The sequence below is a fragment of the Homarus americanus genome, unplaced genomic scaffold, assembly GCF_018991925.1.
Source record: "Homarus americanus isolate GMGI-L3 unplaced genomic scaffold, GMGI_Hamer_2.0 scaffold39155, whole genome shotgun sequence".
Lineage (NCBI taxonomy): Eukaryota > Metazoa > Arthropoda > Malacostraca > Decapoda > Nephropidae > Homarus > Homarus americanus.
In genome coordinates, this window is record NW_024737042.1 from 7,898,401 (window position 1) to 7,924,107 (window position 25,707).

General features: G+C 44.7%; 1 protein-coding gene across 5 annotated transcripts in view; it reads right to left on the reverse strand.

The window, feature by feature from the left end:
• LOC121872657 overlaps positions 1 to 25,707 on the reverse strand; it is a 134,337-nt gene that overhangs the window by 85,660 nt on the left and 22,970 nt on the right. For 4 of the 5 annotated variants that reach the window (XM_042375598.1, XM_042375599.1, XM_042375600.1 and 1 more), the window contains one exon: positions 25,347 to 25,473. In XM_042375598.1, the coding sequence (XP_042231532.1) occupies positions 25,347 to 25,473 (127 nt within the window). Of the gene's footprint in view, positions 1 to 2,966; positions 3,109 to 25,346; positions 25,474 to 25,707 lie in introns of those variants that run through there. The other variant, XM_042375601.1, reaches the window with a different exon arrangement.

A 25,707-nucleotide genomic window follows, 5' to 3' on the forward strand; every position in this document is an offset into this window, starting at 1 on the left:
TCTCCTCCGACACAACACAAGTCTTACCAACACAACACAAGTCTTACCAACACATCACAAGTCTTACCAACACATCACAAGTCTTACCAACACATCACAAGTCTTACCAACACATCACAAGTCTTACCAACACATCACAAGTCTTACCAACACAACACAAGTCTTACCAACACAACACAAGTCTTACAAGAAGTCTTACCAACACATCACAAGTCTTACCAACACACACAAGTCTTACCAACACAACACAAGTCTTACCAACACATCACAAGTCTTACCAACACATCACAAGTCTTACCAACACATCACAAGTCTTACCAACACAACACAAGTCTTACCAACACAACACAAGTCTTACCAACACAACACAAGTCTTACCAACACAACACAAGTCTTACCAACACAACACAAGTCTTACCAACACAACACAAGTCTTACCAACACATCACAAGTCTTACCAACACATCACAAGTCTTACCAACACATCACAAGTCTTACCAACACATCACAAGTCTTACACAAGTCTTACCAACACAAGTCTTACCAACACAAGTCTTACCAACACATCACAAGTCTTACCAACACATCACAAGTCTTACCAACACAACACAAGTCTTACCAACACATCACAAGTCTTACCAACACATCACAAGTCTTACCAACACATCACAAGTCTTACCAACACATCACAAGTCTTACCAACACAACACAAGTCTTACCAACACAACACAAGTCTTACCAACACATCACAAGTCTTACCAACACATCACAAGTCTTACCAACACATCACAAGTCTTACCAACACAACACAAGTCGTAAGTAATAAAAGTGAAACAAGTGAGCATCATCCCACTCACCAAGTATTATCAAGATCAATGCATTAGTCCTGAGTTATAACGTACAAGACACATATCCTTGTTTTCCCTCAATTTATTCATTTCTCTCTACGTAACCACTGGAATGTCCTAAAGCCGCTATTGCTTCACTCGATTATGTCTTAAGCAATCTACGGAGGTGTAATCTTCCATGTTTTTATTTCATTCATCCCACCTTACGCAATCAGAGGAATGTTGTTATCTATTCAGAGACTCTTAGGGCACGTCAACACCTTATCAACAAACACTACGTGAACTGGATCATGTGGACGGTACTAGCATATGTTACATCTAACCCTCACAACATCGTCTACATACAGCCTCGGCAACACCTCGTACGATGCCACTCTAACACTTAAGAACAAACTTTCACTAAAATCCCCAAACCCAAATTAAAGAAATCTACGTCGTAATCATTACATAACCAGCAATACATACAGTACAGTATAGCATTGAGTAAACTTCTCGTATCAGGTACTAAATGGCTAGCCGTATACATATTGACATTCAAATCCATTACAGCATTTCTTTTTTTAAGTATTTACAAGATGACCTGATATGTTACACACACACACACACACACACGAGCTAGTATCTTAACTAAGCCTAGGATCCTTATCACCCTAAACACTTAACTAGAGGTCAATGTAATAGTACTACCAGCAGCGATGGTCATCTTCGTTAAACACACACGTTAACCACACTAGTTAATGGTCTAGTATGGGTCCAATCATATAATTAAAAAACATTTAGTAATACACATTTTATATACATTTAGCGAGAATATAGACGTTATGTTCTTATCACGAATACAAAATGTCCCAGGCCGTAATAATAATAATAATAATAATAATAATAATAATAATAATAATAATAATAATAATAATAATAATAATAAAAGTCAACATGGAATTTTAACCAGCCATTTCTATATCACCTTAACATCTGTTGTAGAGTACACACACGTCTTCGCTTCACGGACCACAAACACAAGAGTCGGGAGGGGAGGAAAAAGAAAGATCCCCAACTTTACCAGTCAGTGGCAACACAGGGAAATGTACCAAATCTCTTTTTTCCCACTAACCACAACACCAGCAAGTCAAACACACGATCAGAGTAGCTCTATCAAGTTGTTTTTGTTTCAATGTGGGAGGTTAAATGGGCCCCTGTCTCGATAGGTCCAAGGTCAAATGGGCCCCTGTCTCGATAGGTCCAAGGTCAAACGTGCTCCCAGTCCTGATAGTTTCCATTTCTATTAGACCCCAGCCCTAATGGTTTGATTATGGGTCCACCATCTTAAATGGACCTATTTGACATAGAACCAGGTCGTATTTTGGTTATGGTACAGTTGGGTTGAGTTAATTATGGTTTAGCTGTGTTAAGTTGCGTTGCGTCTGTTTATGCATGGTTTAGCTGCGTTGGGTTGAGTAGGGTAGGGAAGAGAGTGGTTAAGTGGGTCAGGCTATAGTATACCCTACAACCACCACGGGACACCTCACAAAACACAAGTCAAAACAACACAAAATCTTTCAGGGTAAAGTATAACACGGTCAACATGTCTGCTTTTGTGGACGAGAGAGCGAGGACGAGGAGTGTTGTCGAGGGTATGTACCTCAAACAGAACCCAAACGTAGTATAATTAACGGATAGCGCGCCTTAATCAGCTAAGACCCAGATAGTCCTGTGACGAGAGAGAGACGTCAGCCTGGCTCTGTGTGTGTTAATAAGGATGGGCGTGGTATAAAGGAAAAATGAAAAAAGGAGAGAAGGGAAAAGGACACCTCAGCGCGCGCGCGCACACACACGACAACCTACACAGGTGAGGGTGACGCAGGTAAGCAACCCATCTCAAACAATGGCACATTCCACATTATGCTCACACACACACATACTTCTCTCCCTCCTCCGTCCTTCATGACAAACACCATCATACACTCAACAACCACAACGTGACCTAACAAACAAACAAACCCTCTCTATTATTAGTTAACAGGTAAATAACAGTTCTTCCCAGGGCACTACATGACTCATTCTCCCTATCACCACACACACACATAATCTTGGATGATACCAAAATAAAACAAAACTTACCAGGAACAGATTATTACTCTAGGAGTCCTGTAATCCGGCGGGGTAGGCCATGAGGCCCAACAACACACAATAATGTCAACAATATTTGTAAGAGTTGAGGCTGGAAAGGCGAGACACAGTACCAACTTGGAGGAAGAACGAGACGACACTTGTCTAGTCCACGGCAGCCGGGACACTCAGTACGCCGTCGTAATCTACAACACGACCCCCCCACTGATAGCTCCCCTGTCTTCACCTAGTGTTCACCCCTCCTCCTCCTCCTCACATCACTTTGTATACCACGACACATAGAACGGCTCACCAACACAGACGCTCCAAGCACTTCATTGTGTGTGGTAAACATGAAGGCTAAGCTTCAGAGAGAGATCCTCGGCCGACAGTAATGACATTATCCGAAATTCTTTGAAGAACAATCTTTCCAAAGTAATATCAGGTGCAGGTGTGTGGAGGGAGGCGATAAGCCAGTAGGTATGTTATCACCACCTTATCACACATGATCTCGATGAACTTAAAAGTGACCTGACAATTATTAAATTGACCCCTTGATAACATCTTACGCTATCAAGTCAACAGAATAAACGTCGCAATTCTTCCTAAAGAGCCAACATCGTGCGGGAACCGTATCACCGCGTATAACAATAAGTGCGGTATTCGGCGAGTTGGGTGGGTGAGTGGGCGGTGGGTGTGGTGTAGTTATAGAGACAGGAATACGGTCTTACCTCACTCTTAAGGCTCTGGTGTTTGATGACCGAGTCTCGGATGACGTGTCTGATCATAACTTATTATGATGACGTGAACTGAGGCGTAGTGTCGTGAACCAACCATCACCACCACCACACTCACCAACCATCACCACCACCACACTCACCAACCATCACCACACTCACCAACCATCACCACCACCACCACACTCACCAACCATCACCACCACACACTCCAGCCATCCACCACCACACTCCTGGCCATCCACCGCCTCACCAACCATCACCACACTCACCAGCCATCACCACCACCACCACACTCACCAACCATCACCACACTCACCAACCACCACCACACTCACCAACTCATCACCATACTCACCAGCCATCACCATACTCACCAGCCACCACCACACTCACCAACCATCACCACACTCACCAACCATCACCACCACCACCACCTCCTGCCATCCACCATCATCACCACCACCACCACACTCTCACCAACCATCACCACCACCACACTCACCAACCATCACCACCACCACACTCTGCTCACCAACCATCACCACCACCACACTCACCAACCATCACACACACACTCACACACACATCATCACTACAACCACACACACCAACCATCACCAACACACATACATACATACATACATACATACATACATACACACCATCACCACACACACACACTACAGCCCTCACGCACCGGGGGCAAGTATGTCGTCTGAACCACATCACGGACACTCAAAAAACCAATTAAAATCTCGCGTGCACTGCTGAGGTCATCCCCCAGCAACGACAGCAAGAATGGCAAACACACCACCACTCGTCACCACTACTAACACCAACAGTAGTAGTAGTAGTAATATGATCTACTAAAGACTGTCATAATCACCACCACAATCGTCATCATAACAAAGGCACCAGTAACACTTCAACCCCCTACTTTACCTCCCGTGATCACCACTACAAGAAAAGATGGTGAGCACCGTGACCAACCCCCCAAGATATATGTGTGTGTGTGTGTGTGTGTGTGTTTGGAGACCAGCTCATCCATCCTCCTCCGCCTTCCGTTATACCCCTGGGAGATCCTATATTTGGCAAATTAATTTTCCGTGGAGATTAATAATTACGTCTCTCTCTCTCTCTCTCTCACCAGAAATGTCACATACACGTAATCTCACCTAATCATACGCACATATGATTCAACGAATATTAATTGAACCCACATACCAATCGCCCCAATCACAGGAAGGAGAGAGAGAGAGAGAGAGAGGATACACTATCAATATGCACACTCACACCCTCCACTTGTACACAATGATACGGCTTCCACTTAACCGCCCAAACCACGCCCACGCCCCAAACCACACCCATCACCTAAACCACGTCAACCACCCAAACCACTACCAACCAACCATTGTCAACCACACCGCACAGTCGCTCACATTACCACCACATATACTGCCACTACAATCGCCAACCTAAAGCCATCTACCACCATAACCACTATCACCTCCATCACCATCTCTACCACCATTACCAGCGCAACCACTATTACCACAGTCATTACCACCATCACAATCTACCTTACTGTTTCACACACACACACACACACAAACAAACACACACACACACACACACACACACACACACACACACACACACACACACACCATGAAACTCATAGATGGAAGGAAGGAAAAGAGATAAGAAGGACGGTAGGAAGGAAGGAAGGAAGGAAGAATTGGGAAGGAAGGAAGGACGGGTAGGAAGGAAGGAAGGACGGGTAGGAAGGAAGGAAGGAAGGAAGGAAGGGTAGGAAGGAAGGAAGGAAGGAAGGACGGGTAGGAAGGAAGGAAGGACGGGTAGGAAGGAAGGAAGGAAAGAAGGAAGGAAGGAAGGAAGGAAGGAAGAAAGAAAGACAAAGAAAGAAAGAAAGAAAGAAAGAAAGAAAGAAAGATACTGCCCATAAAATTTCACCCTTTAAACCCTAAGAATTTCAACCACCAATAATAATCATCTCACTATAAGAGGGAGGTCAGTATAAACACCACTATAAAAACATACCATGGTAATAAACTCAATTATACTGACACAACCGACCGCCACTCAGTACTGGCGGCCTGAACCATATACTGTATAGAGTAATCGTGGGTTTATTACATGGGCGACAATGGGTTGGTAGGATGAACTGGTAGAGCTGTGTATGAGAGAGATTTATTACTCGGAGGGGATATAAGCTACAGGCAGCGGACGTCTATATTAACACGCGAACCTCAACCATTTACGCATCAACCTGGTCGACTGTCATTCCTCAAGCTGAACCAGTAGAGATAAATATTCCCTCCTCTAAATTTACATACTTTGTGAACTAGCTGGCGTTAGCTTGGTTACTGACACGTGGTTGAGTGTGTGTATGAGTCTAGTTACGGATTGGTTGAGTGGTCAAGCGGGAACACCTGAAGATGAGGCCTCCCAACTTATTTCATCTGATAAAACACACAAACGTTATCTGGGAGGAAGGAGGTAGATAGGTAGGTTAGGTTATGTTAACGTTAATGGGTGTTTAATCTTCAGGTGAAATAAGTTGGGGTGCCTAATCTTCAGGTGATGTGTCAGGATGATTTGTGCCCATGGGGTTGGGGTGACCTCTGGTGGCAATTCTTTTCACGCGCGCAAGTCACCGTCACCAGCCCGCTACAAATCATCCCACCAATTCACGCCCTCGCTACCATGAACCCAGGTTAATGCCACTGCCTCGCCTACCTACCACACGGCTCATAATTAACAGCTAGGTAAATCTCTCTCATGACAGCTAACACCTCGTAAAGTTTAATGTACTGTATTATGTGAACATTTTAGAAGAGTTGTAGCACACGGGAATAATTCAATTGACTGCGGGCGAGCTGTCGTCTCAAGTAAACCAAGTGAGTCCATTCAAGTGCCAATATGCGAGGACTAACGCGAGTTAAGGCTTCCTTGGTTGTGAATACCCGGTGGGCGATAGATCACAGGGCGGCTCCTCCCTCACACCATCCACCAACACCTCACATTTCCTCCTAAATCTCTCATCTTCCTCACACACACTGCATCCTCGCCCCCTCCTTCCCTAACCTTAGAAAAGAAGGAAAAGTCATCAAGGATTCAAAAGGACAGACGCCGTCCCACCAGGATGTGACGTCTCGACCACGTCCTACACGACACAGGGGCGACGTGGTCCAGCAGGTGAAGGCCGGTATACAGTGCCTGGTGTTCGCTCTCCTCCTATTACTGGGACATTTTATTAGAAATAATATAAAACCCATCAACGTCATCTCCCCACCAGCTGAGCCACCGTCAGGATCACCCACAAAAGCCCCTTAGGACAAAATCCCCATGAACAAATCCCCCTAAGTGAAAGTGCAAAGTAGGGCAAAATCCCCCACATTTCTTTAAATTAATGTTTCGTAAGGTTAGGTTAGGTTTTGGTCCGAGGGGGATTTGTTCTCCACTCACGAGCAGTGTATGGCGGCGTCATTCACCTGCGTCACCCTTCTGGCACAACCAGCTCACAAAAACACCTCAGAATTGACGCCTCAGTCCTCAAGCATCATGTGGCAATAAATGACGACATATAGGAAGACTTGGTACAAGGCCTTCTAACACAACACACTCTTACCTAGCTTGACCCCAACACTCACAACAAAATATTTATCTTAACCTAACCCACCTAACCCATCTTAAACTTCTCTGTATCGCGCGTGTTCCATCAGTGACCAATACTAGGAAACTGGCTATGTTATATCATACCTGAAAAATATCCCTCATACGCGAGAATCATTATCAGCCAAGTCGGGAAATGCGAGAAAATTGGACTGACTAAACCGCCCACCAAACCCCACTATTATCGCCACCGCCCACCCCACCAATACTACTCTCCCCACCGCCCACCCCACCACTACCGCCATCACCACAACTATAAACACGCCAACTCATGCACTTTGGTTTTGTATGTCTTACTCACACTTGTAAATCGCGCTGTATCTAGGGACACACACACACACACACACACACACACACACACACACACACACACACACACACACACACACACACACACACACACACACACACACACACACACACACACACACACACACACACACACACACACACACACACACACACACACACACACACACACACACACACACACACACACACACAAGAGCCCGCACCGATAGATATAAGAATAGCACCATCCCATCTATTGTTAAAATAATAAACAACGCCTGATTTATGTACTGTACAGCTCTGTAAATGAATTCAATGCATATTATATCATTATGTCTAAATCAAATGTAAGTCTGTATATTTTCAGCCACCGGCTGCAACTCTATTAAAAAACCGTTTATTATTATCACACACACACACACACACACACACACACACACATATATATATATATTTCAAGATTATTCAAGGTCTTAAATACTCGACAGAAGTATTATATAAAACCAGTAAAAATGATTATAACAAATAAATACAGTTACCAGATGGGATGGAAGGAGACTAAATTCATCTCAACACGAGCGATAAAACTGCATTTGTGACTTCAATTGTGTGACAACCAAACATGATTCACCTCCGTAACATACACCGCACACACACACACACACACACATCCTATCGTACACACTAGCACCTACAGTCATCCATCTACTATACAATATTACATGTCAGAGAACTTCGCAAGGCTCCGTGAACCCCCAGAAACGCTTCGAGTCATCCACCAGGGCGAGTATCCCTCCCTGGCCTGTAGGAAGCACGAATGTAGGACGTTTGGCCCAAGAATGTTTGGTTTGGGCCAGGGTGGTTAGGACCTAATCTAACATAACATAACCGTGGCCCAAACGTCAGCTCACCAGGAACCACTGACCCAAACAAACCCTATACTCCTTCACCCCTGTCTCCTTACTACTTGAGATACCGAGCAGGATCTTGTAGGGTATAACTTTTTATACTACCCCCAATACCGACTAGTGTGAATCTCTCTACGTTACTCACTCAAATTTGAAAAAAAAAAAACTTATGTCAATACTCAACAGATTTCAAACTTCATATGGACTCTCTTTTCTCATTTCATCAAGGCACATATCACTATCTTGAGCTTATCAGTCAACTAGAGGGTGAAGGAGTCCTCTATAACCATACGTTATCATCTGCCATGTGCCTCTCCGGACTACTGACAGCCTCTGATTTGCACGTTTCATTTATATCATATCTTTTGTCCGGGTCTTTTCTTACTTCATGGAATCCAGTGAATGATCTCCCGGACCAACTAAAAAATATGTTTACACAAGAATCAACACAATGACTCACTCCTCGCCGTCACAATGAGGGGGAGGAGAACAGAACCTCAGTCTCTCCTTCGTGGTTAACATTTAAAATTGCTTCACGCTTCTGGAGTCACGTTTATTCAACTGTTTATACCTGGCAACCGCTCCCTACCTGAGACGCTTTTATTTACAGGTGTGGTGACGTACAGGTGAACCATTCAGAAAAACAAATCCATCTAGCACCGCTATGGTAACGGCAAAGGGGAATAAATTCACAGGAAAACGAGTCACAAATTGGGTAAGGAAAAAGTGACTGGAAAAAAAATCACATTTTACTTATACAGTATATCATTGACAAATTAGATTAGATTAGATTTTTAATTATTTATTTGGTCGTGTCATATTTTAGCTATAAAGTGAACTTTATTGTCTCTACTTACACTCAGATTTTATTCCCCGTGACTTTTTTCCCTGTGACTTTTTTCCCACCGGTATAAAGGTCGTCACGTTTCGGTATTTGACAGCCACTTGGTGGAGTTGGTATGGACGGCAGGAGCCTTAAATATTGTAAATAAAGATGAACAATACTGAAGTTCTTCCAGAGGGACGGACGGACAGGTCACAGGCGGACGGATAGGGGTATAACACTATTTTCCCCTCCCTCCCCCATGTTCTATAGGAGGGAGGATAGTGGGTAAAAAACGTGTATTATATAGTCATCGTTATATACTATAGCTGATTGAAGACTGTGTGTGTGTGTGTGTGTGTGCGCGCGCGCGTGTAGTGGACGATAGTTATAACAGTCACGAGACTTTCTCCATAAACTGTCAACAAGTCGCAAAGTCGCTCTACCACACTCACTCACCGACCAACACCCGATCAACTACCATGATTTGTGTTGGTCGTTACGGAGAGAGAGAGTGTGTGTGTTTGCCTTGAGTTATTATATGTGGGAGTGGAGAAGGAAGAGGTTGTCTCTAGCGGGTTAACCTACCTATGAAGGAAATGGATAATGTGGAAAACACAAGTTTTTTTTTCACTTAACTTCACAGTGTATTGGTATACTTTCCTGGGGATGTTGTTAAGTCGTGTTACCTCCTGCAGCTTGGGATTATGGGCGGGTGACGAGTCAAAGGGGACCCATATTACACATTAGAATCGAGATACAGACCAACCAGGCCCCAATCACAGTGATATGATCAAGTTAGTGGTGTGGGGCCTATTAGGACTAGGGCCCATCTGATTTTAATAGGGAAAGAAAAATACACTGGTTGCATGTTATTGACCTCAGAGAATAGCGTCGCTACAGCTCACAGAACACGAAACTGTTGGTGATTGTAACCTTCCTGGCTGCTATCCGTCAACCACTGCAGTATACAGCACTTGGTGACTCAGCCCACCCACCAGTCTGATGAACCACGACAAAGTGCAACAGGCTCTGTGTGTGTGTGTGTGTGTGTGTGTGTGTGAGCTGCACTCCCGCCACAGCACCGCTATGTAGACCGTTCTCACACACGGTCCACACCTCACCTGACATTCACGTGTACCTTGGAAATAGCAGTGGCCCCCCACCCACCACACCTCCACTTCCTTTTATACGAGCAATTAAGAGATAGGGCGTGAATTTATACTCAACAACCATCTGTACGTCACGCCTCAGGTATATCAGAGACTTTTCACTCCTTCAGGCCTTAGTATTTCCCCGCAAGGCCCCAGCAAGTCTTGAATTTTTTTTTTGCAGGGATAAGCTATACTTACATGACAACATAACCCATTAAAGCCGGGCCTCCTGACGGCGTTGAGACATCCGCCAGTATGACATAATATCATAAGGGTGAGGCCGCGAGGGTCGTTATATTACCACAACAACTTAAACCATTACCCCTTAACCTAGACAAGAAAGTTGGAGAACAGTCAACAAACTGTTATTTCCACTAAAGGGAGCGAGCATTAGTAGGTCAGCCAGTGTGGGAGAAGACACGCCACCACGCAGGATACACAATCATTACTGCCCGCACAACCAACGTGACAGAGGCATAAACATACTCAGATTGGTAACGATAAAAGACACGGTACAGGAGGAAGCTTATTTGATCAACAGAAATGCTGAGACTTACACGGTAGGTGGCGGTCCCTCGTGCTACAGACGGCTCCTTAATACTTAACTACCGTATACACATCTGTCTACACAACATAACTGGTGATAGTAGACGTTCGCCCACAGACATGCCTGCTGCCGCCACAACAAGTAACGACATGACACAATTTCATTGGTTTTGAATTCCGGGCTCGAGGAAAAACCGACCATTCTCCCGCGGCAATTTACGGTGTTGTTAACGAGACGACGGCCATGTTTAGAGAGTCGACACTCACTGACGCCGCCACACTCGCCCCATCCCCCCACTGTCGTAAATATCGCTAATAGATATTTTCACTCCCTCTGGCTGACATCCAGCACTCGAGGTTGGGCCTCTACTTCCGTACCTAATAATTCAATTCGAAAAACCATCTAATAAAATTGTAGTCGAAGGTAATAACTATAAAAATATGATTCTTAGGTCCACTGGTTTCGCGTGTGAGTCAAATGAACCTCGGCAACTTCCCATGACAACCATTGATATGGCTAAATCTGGCTACCTAAGGAGTGTTGTACTCTTTAGGATGCTGTCTGGAAACTACAGTACTCGTTTTCAATAATGAAGCGTCATATTCCTACACACAACACAGGATATAACATAACCACAACTATTTGCGTCACCAAGAGCACTGCATTGGCGGGTCATAACACACACACACACACACACACACACACACACACACACCTGCCAAGGGGAAATCTACCTCAAGTGACTCCAGGTGTGAAATACACACCACTGTCGAGAATTCTCCAATAAAATACATAGTTACGGTATAGTTTCACTCTTCTACCCACGTCATTTTGGCCGCTTTATTTGTCCGGTGAAAAATATAGCGTGTTAGATACGTTCTCACATGTAGGGGTAAGCCTGAGATTACGGGCGCTGGTCCATGATATGTGACCAGCTGGTGATGATAATGCAAGGAGCTTCTTTCTCGCCACCATCACCTGCCTTCCTGCCACTCCTCACCTTTACACCTGCACCTCTCCCCCATCCTCACACCTACACCCCTCCCCCATCTACACCCCACGACCCACTCTCCCTTCCTCACCCGTCACTCACACTTAAATATTAGCATTTTTTTTTACATCTCGGCTCAACCCTCTGATTACACACGATAATTTACACTCAAAACCACCACACAGATAGTTAACTTGGCCACGATTCTTTGCCACACACACACACACACACACACAATGGGACAGAAACTTCCATGTCTCAAGAGGGTTAGTTCCTTCATGCCATTGTTATTATTAAGAGAGAGAGAGGGGGGGGGGAGGTGTGGAGAGGGGGAGAGGAGATGGGGGAGGAGAGAGAGAGGGGGGGAAGGGGGTAATTGTGTTACCTGGTCGAGTCGTGACCCCGAACACCTGAACTAAAGAACCACCTCCTTCAGGTCTCCTCACTCAACGTTTTACATCATCACTTGCCGACTCCCCGCTCATGAATCAATTCACATGCGACTCGCTACTGACTCGCATATATCCCATCGTTCACCGTAATGGATCAGGGTGAGTACTGATTAGGGTGATGTGTCAGAGTGATCTGTCCGGGTGATGTGTGAGGATGTTACTGTCAATACGTCGGTGTCAGTACTACCAAACCATCCGTAACAACAATAATAATAATAACAACAATAATAAACCTGTAAGACCTGTTATACTCGCAGTAACTTTAATCAGCACAGGTAACTCGGCCCCGACTACCTGTGACAAACATCCCCAGCAGTGGCGACACACAGGACGATAGGCTGATCCTCTTAGAGTCCGCTGGTCAAGGTCGCCTCCTCAACTAGCATTCCATGTGTGGCACTCAGGGTGTTAATGTGTTGTTGTGTGGACGAGAGGAGTTTGAAGTAATCAGCTTGAGCGTCTCTGTACATGCAAATTATCGAGGTTCTAGTTTTTATAACATGCCTTTATTATTATTATTTTCTACGGGTACTTCAGAAACAAATTAACACCAAAATCACAGTATCTTGACATAGGTTAAGGCTTACAGGTACATGATGAGAATACCTGTACCGAAATGAACTGTTTGTGTGTGTGTGGGGAGTTTATCTTAATCCTCAAATACCTTTTAATCTAATTTAGTAGTCAATGAAGCTGTTGTGTACGGAAACAGCTGCAAAGATTATGATAACTTGAGTCTTAAAAATGTAGATAAGTTTGTGAGGAAATGGCTGGTGTGTGTGTGTGTGTGTTCGCGTGTGTTGTGAGGGGTGGAGAGAGGGGGCTGTTGAGGGAAGGCGGAAGTGCTTGCGGTGTAGGTAAAGGAAAGACGGCGCACACTGGTGTTCCGTATGGTGTGACGTGACCCCCTCCAACCTTTCTTCCCCCTCCCCTTCGTCTGACCACATGATACAAAATAACATTGATTAATCCATCCCCAACCTCACTACACCACTTAAGACGTCACACAGCTCTCTATAGCCCGATGCCTTTTACACATGGCTTGGCGATGTCTACTGATTGTGACTATTAATTAGGGTTGGCTGGAGCATTGCCAACCAACCCTACGGCTAACCATTACTTCTACTACTGCCAGGGGTCCGTCTTTTACACAGGCCGTCAGTTAGCCACAGAAGTAGATACACAGGCAGTTTCTATAATTACTGTCGTTGCTATGATCGCGGTTACCAAAACAATTACTATACTACTACCATCACTACTACTACTATCACTACTACTGGCTACTATTACTAGTTAGGGCGACCCTCCGCTACACCATCCCTGTCCACTACCACTTGAAGATGCGCTGAACCAGGGACTCTCAACTCGAAGTAATCAGAAGCAGGAGGCCCCACGAGTCACAGTGAGGGAGGAAGAGACTACTGAAGGTGGCTTGAGCCCCAATGAAGAAAATCACACTGAACAACACCCCAACAAACCAAATCCCATCGAATAAAATACACTGCATAAAATCCCATAAAATTCCCTTTACTAAAAAAACAAGCTAACCTAACTTATATCAGTTCAGCGGGAGGATTTTCTCCAGTGGGTGATATTGAGATCATGTCCAGTTGTATTTTGCCCCACGAGAGGGCCCGCCTTGATGACGTACCCGCTATACTGAGGGCCCGCCTTGATGACGCACCCGCTATACTGAGGGCCCGCCTTGATGACGTACCCGCTATACTGAGGGCCCGCCTTGATGACGCACCCGCTATACTGGACAATCTTAAGAAATACCAACTTGGGCTGTCATGTTTCTGTTTCTGAAAAAAAAACTAATGCTCTCAATAGGGATTTCCCACTGGACAGAGCCTCGCACAATATCTCATTGAACAGAACCTCAGGCAATTTTCCCTTGGACAGAATCCTAGTTTCCCCTAAGCAAGTCTCCCGCAGAGTAACAGCACAGCTCCCATACAGCACGACACCTGCGAGGAGGTACAGGTGGCTCACTCTTACGTTTCCTGAGTAGCGTTTACCGTCGGAAGTTTACATGAGGTGTTGTACACATCACCACGAGCCGTCCGTCCGCGTACCCCCACCAACTGTGTACACAAGGTAACGTGTGTGCCAGGTCAACATCCGGAACACGTGCAACGCCAGACGCCACGTACACAGGGAAAACATGTACATTAGCAACTGTGTGTACATCACGACGCACACACCATCAGTCATGTACACAAGAACTCACATACACCAACAGTTGTGTACAAAAATGTGCGTGTACAATTCCAGTCATGTTACAGTCTCGTTCAAGATTCTAAGAACACTTCTGGAGACAGCTGGCAACTCAAGGCCGTTTGTTTACTATAGTACGTACTGTAATATAATACGAAACAACAAAGCCCAACCATTCGTTAAGCAACGGAGAACTAAGTAACCAATCACCGATAACCTTTTATTTTCATTCAAAATTTTTACTACGTACTATAGTAAACAAACGGCCTTGAGTTGCCAGCTGTCTCCAGCAGTGTTCGAAGAATCTTGAACGAGACTGTACATTCCAGTAGCAGCCACGTATACAAGAACATTTACACCAACACCAATGTACACTGGGTCACGTGTACACCAGGACATGCACACATGAGCATTCGTGCAGACCAGTAACCAGGAGTGAGGGATGATGATCACCGTCAGGAGGCAATGTGGTCACACTTCCCTCATTGGCCCATAAACCTCCGCTGGCCGCCTCACCCACACTCCCGTTACACACAACAAAATCATCCCTGTGGTGTTATTATGGTGTTACTAGCCTTTACCTGCACCACCTACAGCTAGTTCCTGGATCACAACAAACACACACAGTAGAAACAATGATCTGCTCAGCCCCACGTCTCTTGATTCACCCAACTGTTACAATTCGCTAATCTAGACTAAGTCGTCGTATCCTGAACACACTTTGCCAGCGTCCTGTCAGCCCAATCCCCGCTCTTTCTGATCTGACTAATGGAGGTTTTTTTTCCAAGTGTGGCTTAATACAGCCAATGACCAATTCTTAGTTATCCTGATTGAAAACTATGATTGTCAATATAGAGAATAATTACCGAGAATAATTACCTAAATATCGAAGTGAACGCACAAAGAGTTGATGTAGAGGCGAAGACGGTGGGGGGGGGGCGCAAGATGACACTGGCTGACTTAATATAAACCAAAACTAAACAAAAAGGAACAAATTACAGCGGCTCGGAGTAAATTATAAAACGATTGTATAGAGATGAATTAAGGTTGGGTTAATTGTCTTCCCGGAATAATGCGAACCAACCGTGACGTCAGATGAATCCAGCAACTTGGGGGCGGACGGTTCAACAAGGGAGACCCGGAGACCCTCAACCACAGCCTCGCCACAGTCTCGTACAGCCACACAGACCCTACACGTGAAATACCAACAGCGGATTTTAACAGAAACGAGTCATTATTATGTGTCTAAATCATAGTCACGTTGCCCGTCACTCTTGTCATCACCATTATCACCACCATCACCACCATTATCATCATCATCGTCGTCATGTGTAAGTCCATCGTCTTCCTATGTATTCATCATTACCCCCCCCGCCACATACACACACATTCACCTTCTTTACCTGTACACACCTTCAATCACTGTCACCTTCCTGGTCTGGGTGTTATCAGTAGAGTTATCACGACATTGCTCTTCTGTCCACAACACCCTCAGGTAACTACACCCATTCCTCAGTCATGCCTTGTCCTTTATCGTCAAATTTCAGCAAAAAAATAATTATTAAAATCTAATAAATCGTTCTTAACACACCAGTAGACACACCTCACAACATTCTACTCACGTCCTAGTAACACCTAAACATTCTACTCCTGTCCAGGCCCGTCCTTAGGGGGGATGGGGAGCGAACAGGGCGACCGCCCAGGGCCCCGCGCGTGCCCGGGGCCCAGCACTAGACCCAGTGACCTGGACACATTACCTGTTGACTGGTTAATCTGACCTGATGGCTTACGCCACCATCGCAATCGTGACCTTACCATCCATAGCGACAGTCCCATGGGGTTGGTGGGGGTGGGTTCCTCTGACCGCATAATCTGACTCCATAATCCATTGCACTCCACTCCACACAGCCAGTCCACCAGGGTCAGTAACCAGTGAGAAGGTTGTGTCCTGTCCTGTGAGCTGTGACCTGCCTTTTGAGTTTTGTGGATATACTTTTTTTGCGTAAGAAACATGGATATATATATATATATATATATATATATATATATATATATATATATATATATATATATATATATATATATATATATATATATATATATATATATATAATTTTTTTATTTTTTCTGGGGCTCCGCAGTGGCTGAGTTGCCCCGGGCCCCGCACCCTCCTAGGGACGGCCCTGCCTGTCCTAGTGTCACCTCAACATTCTACTCCCGTCCTACGGTCAACTCAACATTCTACTCCTGTCCTAGTGTCCCCTCACACTCCCGTCCTCGTGTCACCTCAACATTCTACTCCTGTCCTCGCGTCACCTCACAACATTCTACTTCCGTCCTAGCGTCACCTCAACATTCTACTCCTGTCCTCGCGTCACCTCACAACATTCTACTCCCGTCCTAGCGTCACCTCACACTCCCGTCTAGTGTCACCTCACACTCCCGTCCTAGGGTCAACTCAACATTCTACTTCCGTCCTAGCGTCAACTCAACATTCTACTCCTGTCCTCGCGTCACCTCACAACTTCTTCAGCACACTTCACAACACCTCATTTCTTTCAGTCCGTAAACACTCATTTTCAGCCCAGCCCTTGTTAAGTATGTGAGGGTTTGGTACTCAGTGTTTATTATACAGCGAGGATGATATGCAAGCCGGCCGTGTAGGAGCTGAGAATACATAATGAGTAGTTCAGTATGCAGGGGAGTCTTGTGGAGGCCCCAACACCCCAAGGCCTCACCACACCGCCACAGTTGTCTTGTTACTACACCACAGGTTATCTCGTTTCCTCAGTACATTAGTTTCATGTCACTTTACCAAACAGTACCGGGTCCTCCTGTCAGTACCGTGGTGACGTAGTGAATGGACGTTGCCCCTACTCAGTACCTCCTGGTATCGTTGCCAAAGAGCGTTGTGATGTACAAGGTCATCCCTCACCATATCCTGGCGGCGGCGGCGTCGTCAGGTACGTGGTAGTCGTCCCTCATACCCTCTAATAATGAGCCGTGTCAGTCAAGGGAACCTCATCACACCACCACCACAGCCTCAAGAACCAAACAACACGCTCGTTTACCAATGAACGAGATATGGGAGGCGACTACTCGTTTACTAACGATCAATCTCTAAGTGGAGGAGGGAACTGAGATAATAATATGCACGAAACTGACAGGGATGAAGGAGGCGGTGGTGTGTCGGTGGTCACGGGGCCGCCCACAGTCTGACAGGCGTGAGAAATTGAGGGCGGCGTGGGCGTCCACTCACCACCACGCCTCCCGTTGCTCCACTGCCAACAGACTCTAGCTACCCCCGCATAATTATGGTCGTGGGCGTACCGGTAAGTATTTGATAGGTCGTGGACGTCGTAGCAGCTACCACGGCGTTCTGGACACGACGCGGGAGACGCCTAAGTAATAAAAATAAACCAAAATCGTGACCAGTAAAAATAATCGTGATAAAGACAGGCGGTAGACTACACACCGTCCGAGTAGAAAGGAGTTATGAACCGAGCCCCGGAGAGGACCTAGAATGTGAAAGGTTTAACGTGTGATGGGAGCTTAGTGTGTGTGTAGTGGTCTTCATGTGTGTTGAGAGCCTGTGTGTGTGGAGGGTGGGGGGGGGGTTGAGTAGTAGAGGCCTAGGCATGTGGAGGGGCCTGATGTAATGAAAGGGCCTCGTGTGTGTGTGAGGAGGGCGGTTGAGTAGTAGAGGCCTAGTATGTGGAGGGGGCCTGATGTAATGAGAGGGCCTCGTGTGTGTGGTGGTGGGGGGAACTACTGTACAGAGGGGGTGGGTCTCGTGTAAAGAGTGTCATCGTAATGGAAGTGTGACCCGCTCTAGCGTGTAGTGTGGGCCGAGTGACATCCACAGAATCTACGAGGCGGATACTGGAACGATTCCTTACCAACTCACATAACAGACAAAATGCAGACGATAATGATATATCTTAACCAAAATAAGTGAAAGAGTCAACCACACACACACAGTGGGTCATCGTCGGCTGTGACATGTACTAATGGCACCAGAAACTCTCGCTCCGCTGTTCGAGATCGAGTCTCACAATATAAAAAAAAATATCACGGTCACTTTTTATCCGCGTTGATGGCTCGTAAAGAAATTTTCTTTACGTTTCTTCTTGTTTTCTTCTCTCTCGTGTGTGTGTGTGTGTGTGTGTGTGTGTGTGTGTGCGCGTGTGTGTCAGTAAGAATCATGACACTACTACACACAGGTCCCACACCCTCCTGTGAGACACAAGTCCACTCCATACCTTCCCACAATCATGGAATCGACAGACCTCTCAAGAGTGACTTTCGGAATAATGGTAAATAACTCTTGAGACTTCACCATCTATTATAACTTTTACATCTCCCGCGCGTCACACCACTGGTACAATGATACAATGTGGAGACACAATGAAATAAAGATGTGATAACATGAAGATTAGGCAACCCATTTTACTTCACCTAGGGGTTATGTTAGGTTAGGTTAGGGTGTTTAATAAGTTGGGATGCTTAATCTTCACGTGATCCGAACATAAACGGACACGATACAGTTTGGTGACAACAGCTCCCGAGTTAAGATATTCCGAAGAAAGGTAAGATAAACAAGCACATTCAACTAATTAAGATGATGTAGGTAATTACACACAATCAGGTTTAATTAATTACCGAGGAAAGGTGTGTGTGTGTGTCCACCATCACCACTACATTTTAACATTACTATCAACACAAACAACTACCACCACCTACAGTAGTTGCTCTCACCTGCTACACAATCTCCTGGCTAGTCTCCCCATGACAGTCTCCTGGTGGGGCTTCTACTGCGTCTTGCACATAATCAGCAGCAGAAGTAAAAGTAACAACCGCCTCCTACTGATGATGCCACACACGTCCACCCACCTGCACCTGCGTCCTGCCCAACCACCACCACAACACAGCGCTCAGCAGATCAAAGTTGCCACAGTCCCTCCACACACTTGTTTCAAACTTCCTTCAAACGTATCGGTGAAATAAACTTCAACTTTTACCCTCGGTCATTCACAGGCTATATATCACCTCGGGTCAACCTCACTCAGTATCAACAGTTAATGTACTTTCAAGGGAAAACAATATTTCAAGTCACATACTGTATTATTCTCGTTCATGTCACTATCGTAAGCTTTTCATCTTTTTTGGTCACTTTTTCCACCGTTTTCCTGTGCAATTTTTCACATCTTAAATCTACAAGTACAAAAACGTGGATAAACTCATCTGTGGATTATATTGGAGTGGTATACTGAACAACGCACGTCATCAAGAATCACTACACAAGTACTGTACTCTTTAACACTCATTAATGAACCACGTGACAGTTCAGTAGTACACGTGCGGTCCCTAAGGTAATTAATGCCAGTTCACAATATCTAATGCAGAGAGACAACAAATTACTGAATTAAAATATCACCACCAACACACCACAGGCACAAGACGTTGAGAGGACGGAGCTGGAAGCCAGACTGAGGGGCAGCCAGACACAACACCGCCCTCCACACACTCAATCCACCAACTACCGCTACCGGGTCTCACTCTTTCCACGCTAGAGTCGTCAAACCAAACAGTCAGCTCGCGATACCTTTCCGCTCCGAGGCGCCCCACATTGTGAGCGATCTCAACGCCAAGTTCGCCGAGTCACACGGCAGTAAGACCAGCCCGCCTCCACGCGTTAACGTTATGCAAACTGAAAGACAAAACTCTCAAAACCACCAGGTTCCCAACAGACAGTCTCTGTCTCTTCTCCGACTTATACAAGCTCTGAAATTAGTCTTTCACCTCCACGAATGAGGAATAGAAAGTGTGGTGAGGGCAGAGGAATGTGAGGTGTGCGGCGAGCGGAGGTTGGTAGTACTGGAGGAGGCGGGGGCTGACATGCTCACGCACATGGCCACACGCATCATGCACATGACCACACACAAGATAATAAACTCGAAAAAATACATACATACCGTCTATAAATTACCCGCTGTACTCACACGAAACAATTTAATACTATGGCCAATGATACTTGAGAGGCAGGTGGGAGGACCACCAGCAAAATAATATACAGGCACTGTATAATAACAACGAGGAGACAAGTTGACTGATGGCCATGGCGAGAGTCGTCCCTGGGCACCGGGGTCAAGGCGACACACCGCCCCGAGATAATAAAAGCCTTTAATATCTGTGTAGCGTAAAAACTGACTTTGTGAAGAGGTATGCAGACCTTAGCTGTTGAAACCTCTAAATACAATATACTCTGTACATTAAAACAACAACAATGGGATACAACAAGTGTCCTGTACACAAGAGGAGAGCTGCACGGGGCCAGGGGTGAAACTTGAAACGGAGGAAAGATGTATGACTGAATGGAAGCAACAAGTGGGTGTAAATATTGGGATAGTTTAAGGATGTGGTGTCCCAGATGTACCGGTGAAAGGTATTAAAAGGGGAGGGGGACGCTGCAGGGGCGACAACCACAACACTGATGACTACCACTTAACCAGGAAGCCAACCAACAGTCACCCACAGCCACCCACCAACCCACAACGGGATTCAGTCACGGGCAGTAGCAACTCCAGATAATGAAGCTCCTCCGGCAAACTACCACCTGCATGGTACAGTGGCCGGAAAATAGTGGGATGCATCTCCGAGGTCGAGTGACGGGGCCGCAAGCTTATTGGACCATCAGTGGTACTTGTGACCGACTGCCGCTGTGACACCACTGCCTCTCTCATGGGTGTTGACACCCCTCGCCTCTTCCTGTACTGACAGGTATGCAGACTTCTACACCGAGACTTGACTATGTGTAAACTGTTGTTCTTGTGCCGTGAGGAATGCAGCAGATGAAGACGAAGTGAAGATGAGGCGTCAGGCCGTCAGAATAATGTTGACATTAGTGAGTTGGGGACCAGAGGGAAGGTGACAAATGTTACAGCTTGTACGTGGCAACTGTTTAATTTACGGCGCTGGTGAAGCGTGGCGACTGTCTGACGTCATAACTAACGAGCTAATTGAAACTGCGGCGAGTTTGTGTCTCCCTCATCCATCCTGCAGCAACCCACCCATACACCCACCTTTTACGGTCAGCACACTTCACCCATTAGCCAGTCCAACGCCCTCACCGTCCATAGCACCCTCACCTCTGTCATGTTTTGAGCAGGAGCTCACGGCCGAGTTGACGGTAGCGAGGGATCAGGTTGGCCAGGATAATTGTGGAGACAATCAACCACTTCCTGGGATGACAGATATAATGATATGTCAGACAGTCTTGGCCTGACACTCCCTCCACACCGCCCTCCCTCCTCCCGACACACACACCAGACCCCCAACATCCCCCCTCCTCCTCCTCCTCCACGCCAAACTCACTCCACCATGACCTCCACTAGCAACACTCAAGAGCCTGACTCTCCACGAGTGTTTATACAAATAAATTACAACAAAAACATATGCTGTCATCTCCAACAAAAGCTTGAACAGTAATATCGTGTGTTTTAAATTACCCCCACACACAGTGGAAGTGTCAGCAGGGAAGTACAGAGTAACAGGTGGTTAGGTCCATGCCTATGATACCAACAGCACCATCACGGGCAACAACAGGGTCAGCCCGAGCAGCAACACCGTTCGCTGCTTCATTCCACCCCGCAATGATACGCTTATTGGTGGAGGACTGTTCGTCTGCCTCGAGTCAGACTTGAACCTGATGATTACAAAGTATTTTATCTCGGGGCCTATGACAAAAGTGAAGTTTTTGTTCCACCAATGTCAGCAACCTGGGAGTATAGGAAGGATATGATACATGAGGATATTTGAAAAGTAAAAAATACCGCTTTGATGACTGCAGAGCCACAAAAGGAGATCATATTAAGCTTGTAGAGTATAGCCCCCACAGCAATAGTGTCTCCCAGGCCGTGTTCTAATCTCATAACACTGAAGACCTGTTGTCATGCATATTCAAAATGTAAATAGTGTACTAGGTGAGACAAAGGCCATTTAAAGAAGTCGTCTGGAAAGCAAAGTAAAGGGTAAGATGTTAAAAGCGCAGCGCAGGGCATTGTACCCGAAGACTATAAAATGTATTGAAGAACAAAAAATATTGTAAATGCGATATCAAAGTAAATATAAGTAGTTCAAGAGGACCTGGAATGTGTAATCAAACGTACAAAGTAACACCGGTTACCTTCTGTCTGATATTTTAAACCTTTCCTAAGTACCTTTCCTAAACGACACAATGTTAAATAATTGGGGAATAGGAACGGTCAAAAGTCACAAGTACGAACCCTAACGTTTATCGTCCTTAACAGATTAGGAAACGGTACTTGAGGATATAGAAGACTGTAACAGCAAGTCGTAATACAACTCTCAATAAAAATTAAATCATATAATTTTAAGTACATGTGAAGAAGATGCTCTCTCTCTCTCTCTCTCTCTCTCTCTCTCTCTCTCTCTGGGACGAAAAACAGAAATTATCAATAAGTGACAGAAACGGTCACAACTCAAAGACCCTTTCTCGTGCAGGTCAGCCATGATAGTGCGACACATTTACCAACCAAACTAGAGTATAACTGAGGATGTAAAGAGAGCTGGAAGACACTGACTGATTAACGAATTCAAAATAGATGTTTGTGATTCTGAGACACTGCCAAGTTTGAACTAAATCAGCCCAGGTATTTTTTCTATCAAGTGGAAAATGACGAAACTGCCACAATATGAAGAGAATCGGTTTAGTGTATCATCTGAAATACAACACTACAGTCCCTTGATCAATGTCTATGAACATGAACACTTCTGAAAACACACGTCCAGGTGGTAACGACACAGTAAAACAACACAATGAACCAAATTGAAAAAGAAAGTTTGTAAATGAACGGCAGAGATATAAATAAGGCAAAGCTATGAAAACGGATTCTTCAATAATAAATAAGTACTCAGTGTCAAATTTTCCGAAACGCATTAATTCTTATTATGTAATGTAATGACGGGCAGACTTCCTTATACATTGTTCATCAATTTCTATAAAACTTGTGATTCATAAGAAAGAAGCGAATGAACACGTGAGGGAACTTCATGGGTTTCCGCCAAGAGCTCAGGGGGTGTTGACTCTCCGCCGACCCACAGCCCGCGGGCTCTTGAGTGTGCCAAGGTCGCCATCTCCTACCATACCACCATCACCCACACGACGCCTCCTCCTCACCCACACACATCCTACCCACACGTCCACCAGGAACAAAGCGTCATTCATACAAAGAGACAATGTGAAAACACACACACACACACACAACAACAACAACGAAAGAAGTGGAAAACAGACGATGAGCATCAATAAACCATTTAGTCCTGCAATCTTAAGAAACTTATCCTAAGTATCAACATCTCTCATTTTAGTAGCCATCATAATATTATATCGCCCTTCTGCAGCTCCTGGTCGCCCCATAGTATATTTAGACATCACAGCAGAGGAGTAATCTAGTTACCTTGATACCAATTAAAAGGGAAGTGGGATTTAAACTGTGAGAGAATATTGAAAACATTTAGCACTTGGTGGAAGATATAATTAGTATTGATTTATATTTTATCTTTATAATTCCCACCTTCATTGTCCAGTGTTGGTTTAAAAGAACAGGTTTATCACCGTCTGGCAAGGTGTTTGTATTGGCATTAATTATCAAATACGTACGAATTTCCGTAGTTTTATTTCATCTTTTGTTTTAATTTTATTCTTTCTTTCCACATTATTCTTCTATTTGTACAACTGTAAATAATTATACTTTTCTTCGTATCTAATCGAGTTTTCTCAAAATTATCACGAACGTTAAAAACTTATTATATAAGAAACTACTAATTGTCAAAAAGAATTTAAAGAAAAAATCACATACAGCAACATTATTTACCTCTAGTCAAGTTTATATCAATATAAATGACAAGTTGAAGGAAGGAACGACCGGTATCCGACGTTCACTTAGTTCCCCATCACCAGTAATAAGTTTTCTTTAAATGCCGGAAGTGTACATTAGAGGGGTGACTAAGTCTTTTGCACGAGCCCTTCTTAAGAAAACGAGCTCTAATTGTAATTTCATAACAAATTTGTCGTTTCAACGCTTACCAACTCACCAGCAGTTCGGGTGGTTGGTCTCTTCTCGGATACTGTCCAATGTTAGTTTATTAAATCTTTACTGGTCTTCTCTATTTACTTGATATTTGACCTGGTCTTCCATCAACATAATATAAAATCTTAAAGAATTTGGATATATAACTGCCCATTGAACAGAACAACAACAATGTCTAAATACAGAAACTAGAAATCGTCTTGACCTTAAAAACAGAAAAATAAACAAGCCATTTCCATAAAAAAATAAAAAAAAACCCTTTCTGTCCCACGAACATGTAAAAACTTTAAAAGTGTCTCAAGAATATAAGACAACACCAAAACACGCCCCAAGATGTACACCCACCAGACAGGAAATGGCTGGAGGACTTCACAGGTAAACAATTCCGCTGAACATTCAAGATTGGAGCCTAAGAAAACACTCAGCAACGAGGAAAAGAGCACAGGAGGAACACTTACCTGGGTGTCGTATCTCATGGGTGTCCGGGTCGATACTCTTCTCCTTACAGACCATAGAGAGCACGTCGGAGATCAGTGTCTTGGTGGGCACACGCAACACAGTCAGCTGATTATGAGGCAGGTTCACCTGTACCACACACACACCAGAACAAACCTATTAGTATATACCTTACCTTTACCATATATTCACACATTGGATACTTAAATTATGAATAACTCACTAAATAATCAACCATATATGCCTAAAATAAATTCCTTTTCACGGTAAAAAGGATATGCAGTTTAGTAACCCATTATGAGTTTGTTTAATATAAATAAAAGTTGTTGGTTTTTAACTTATTATAAATGTTATATCTGATGC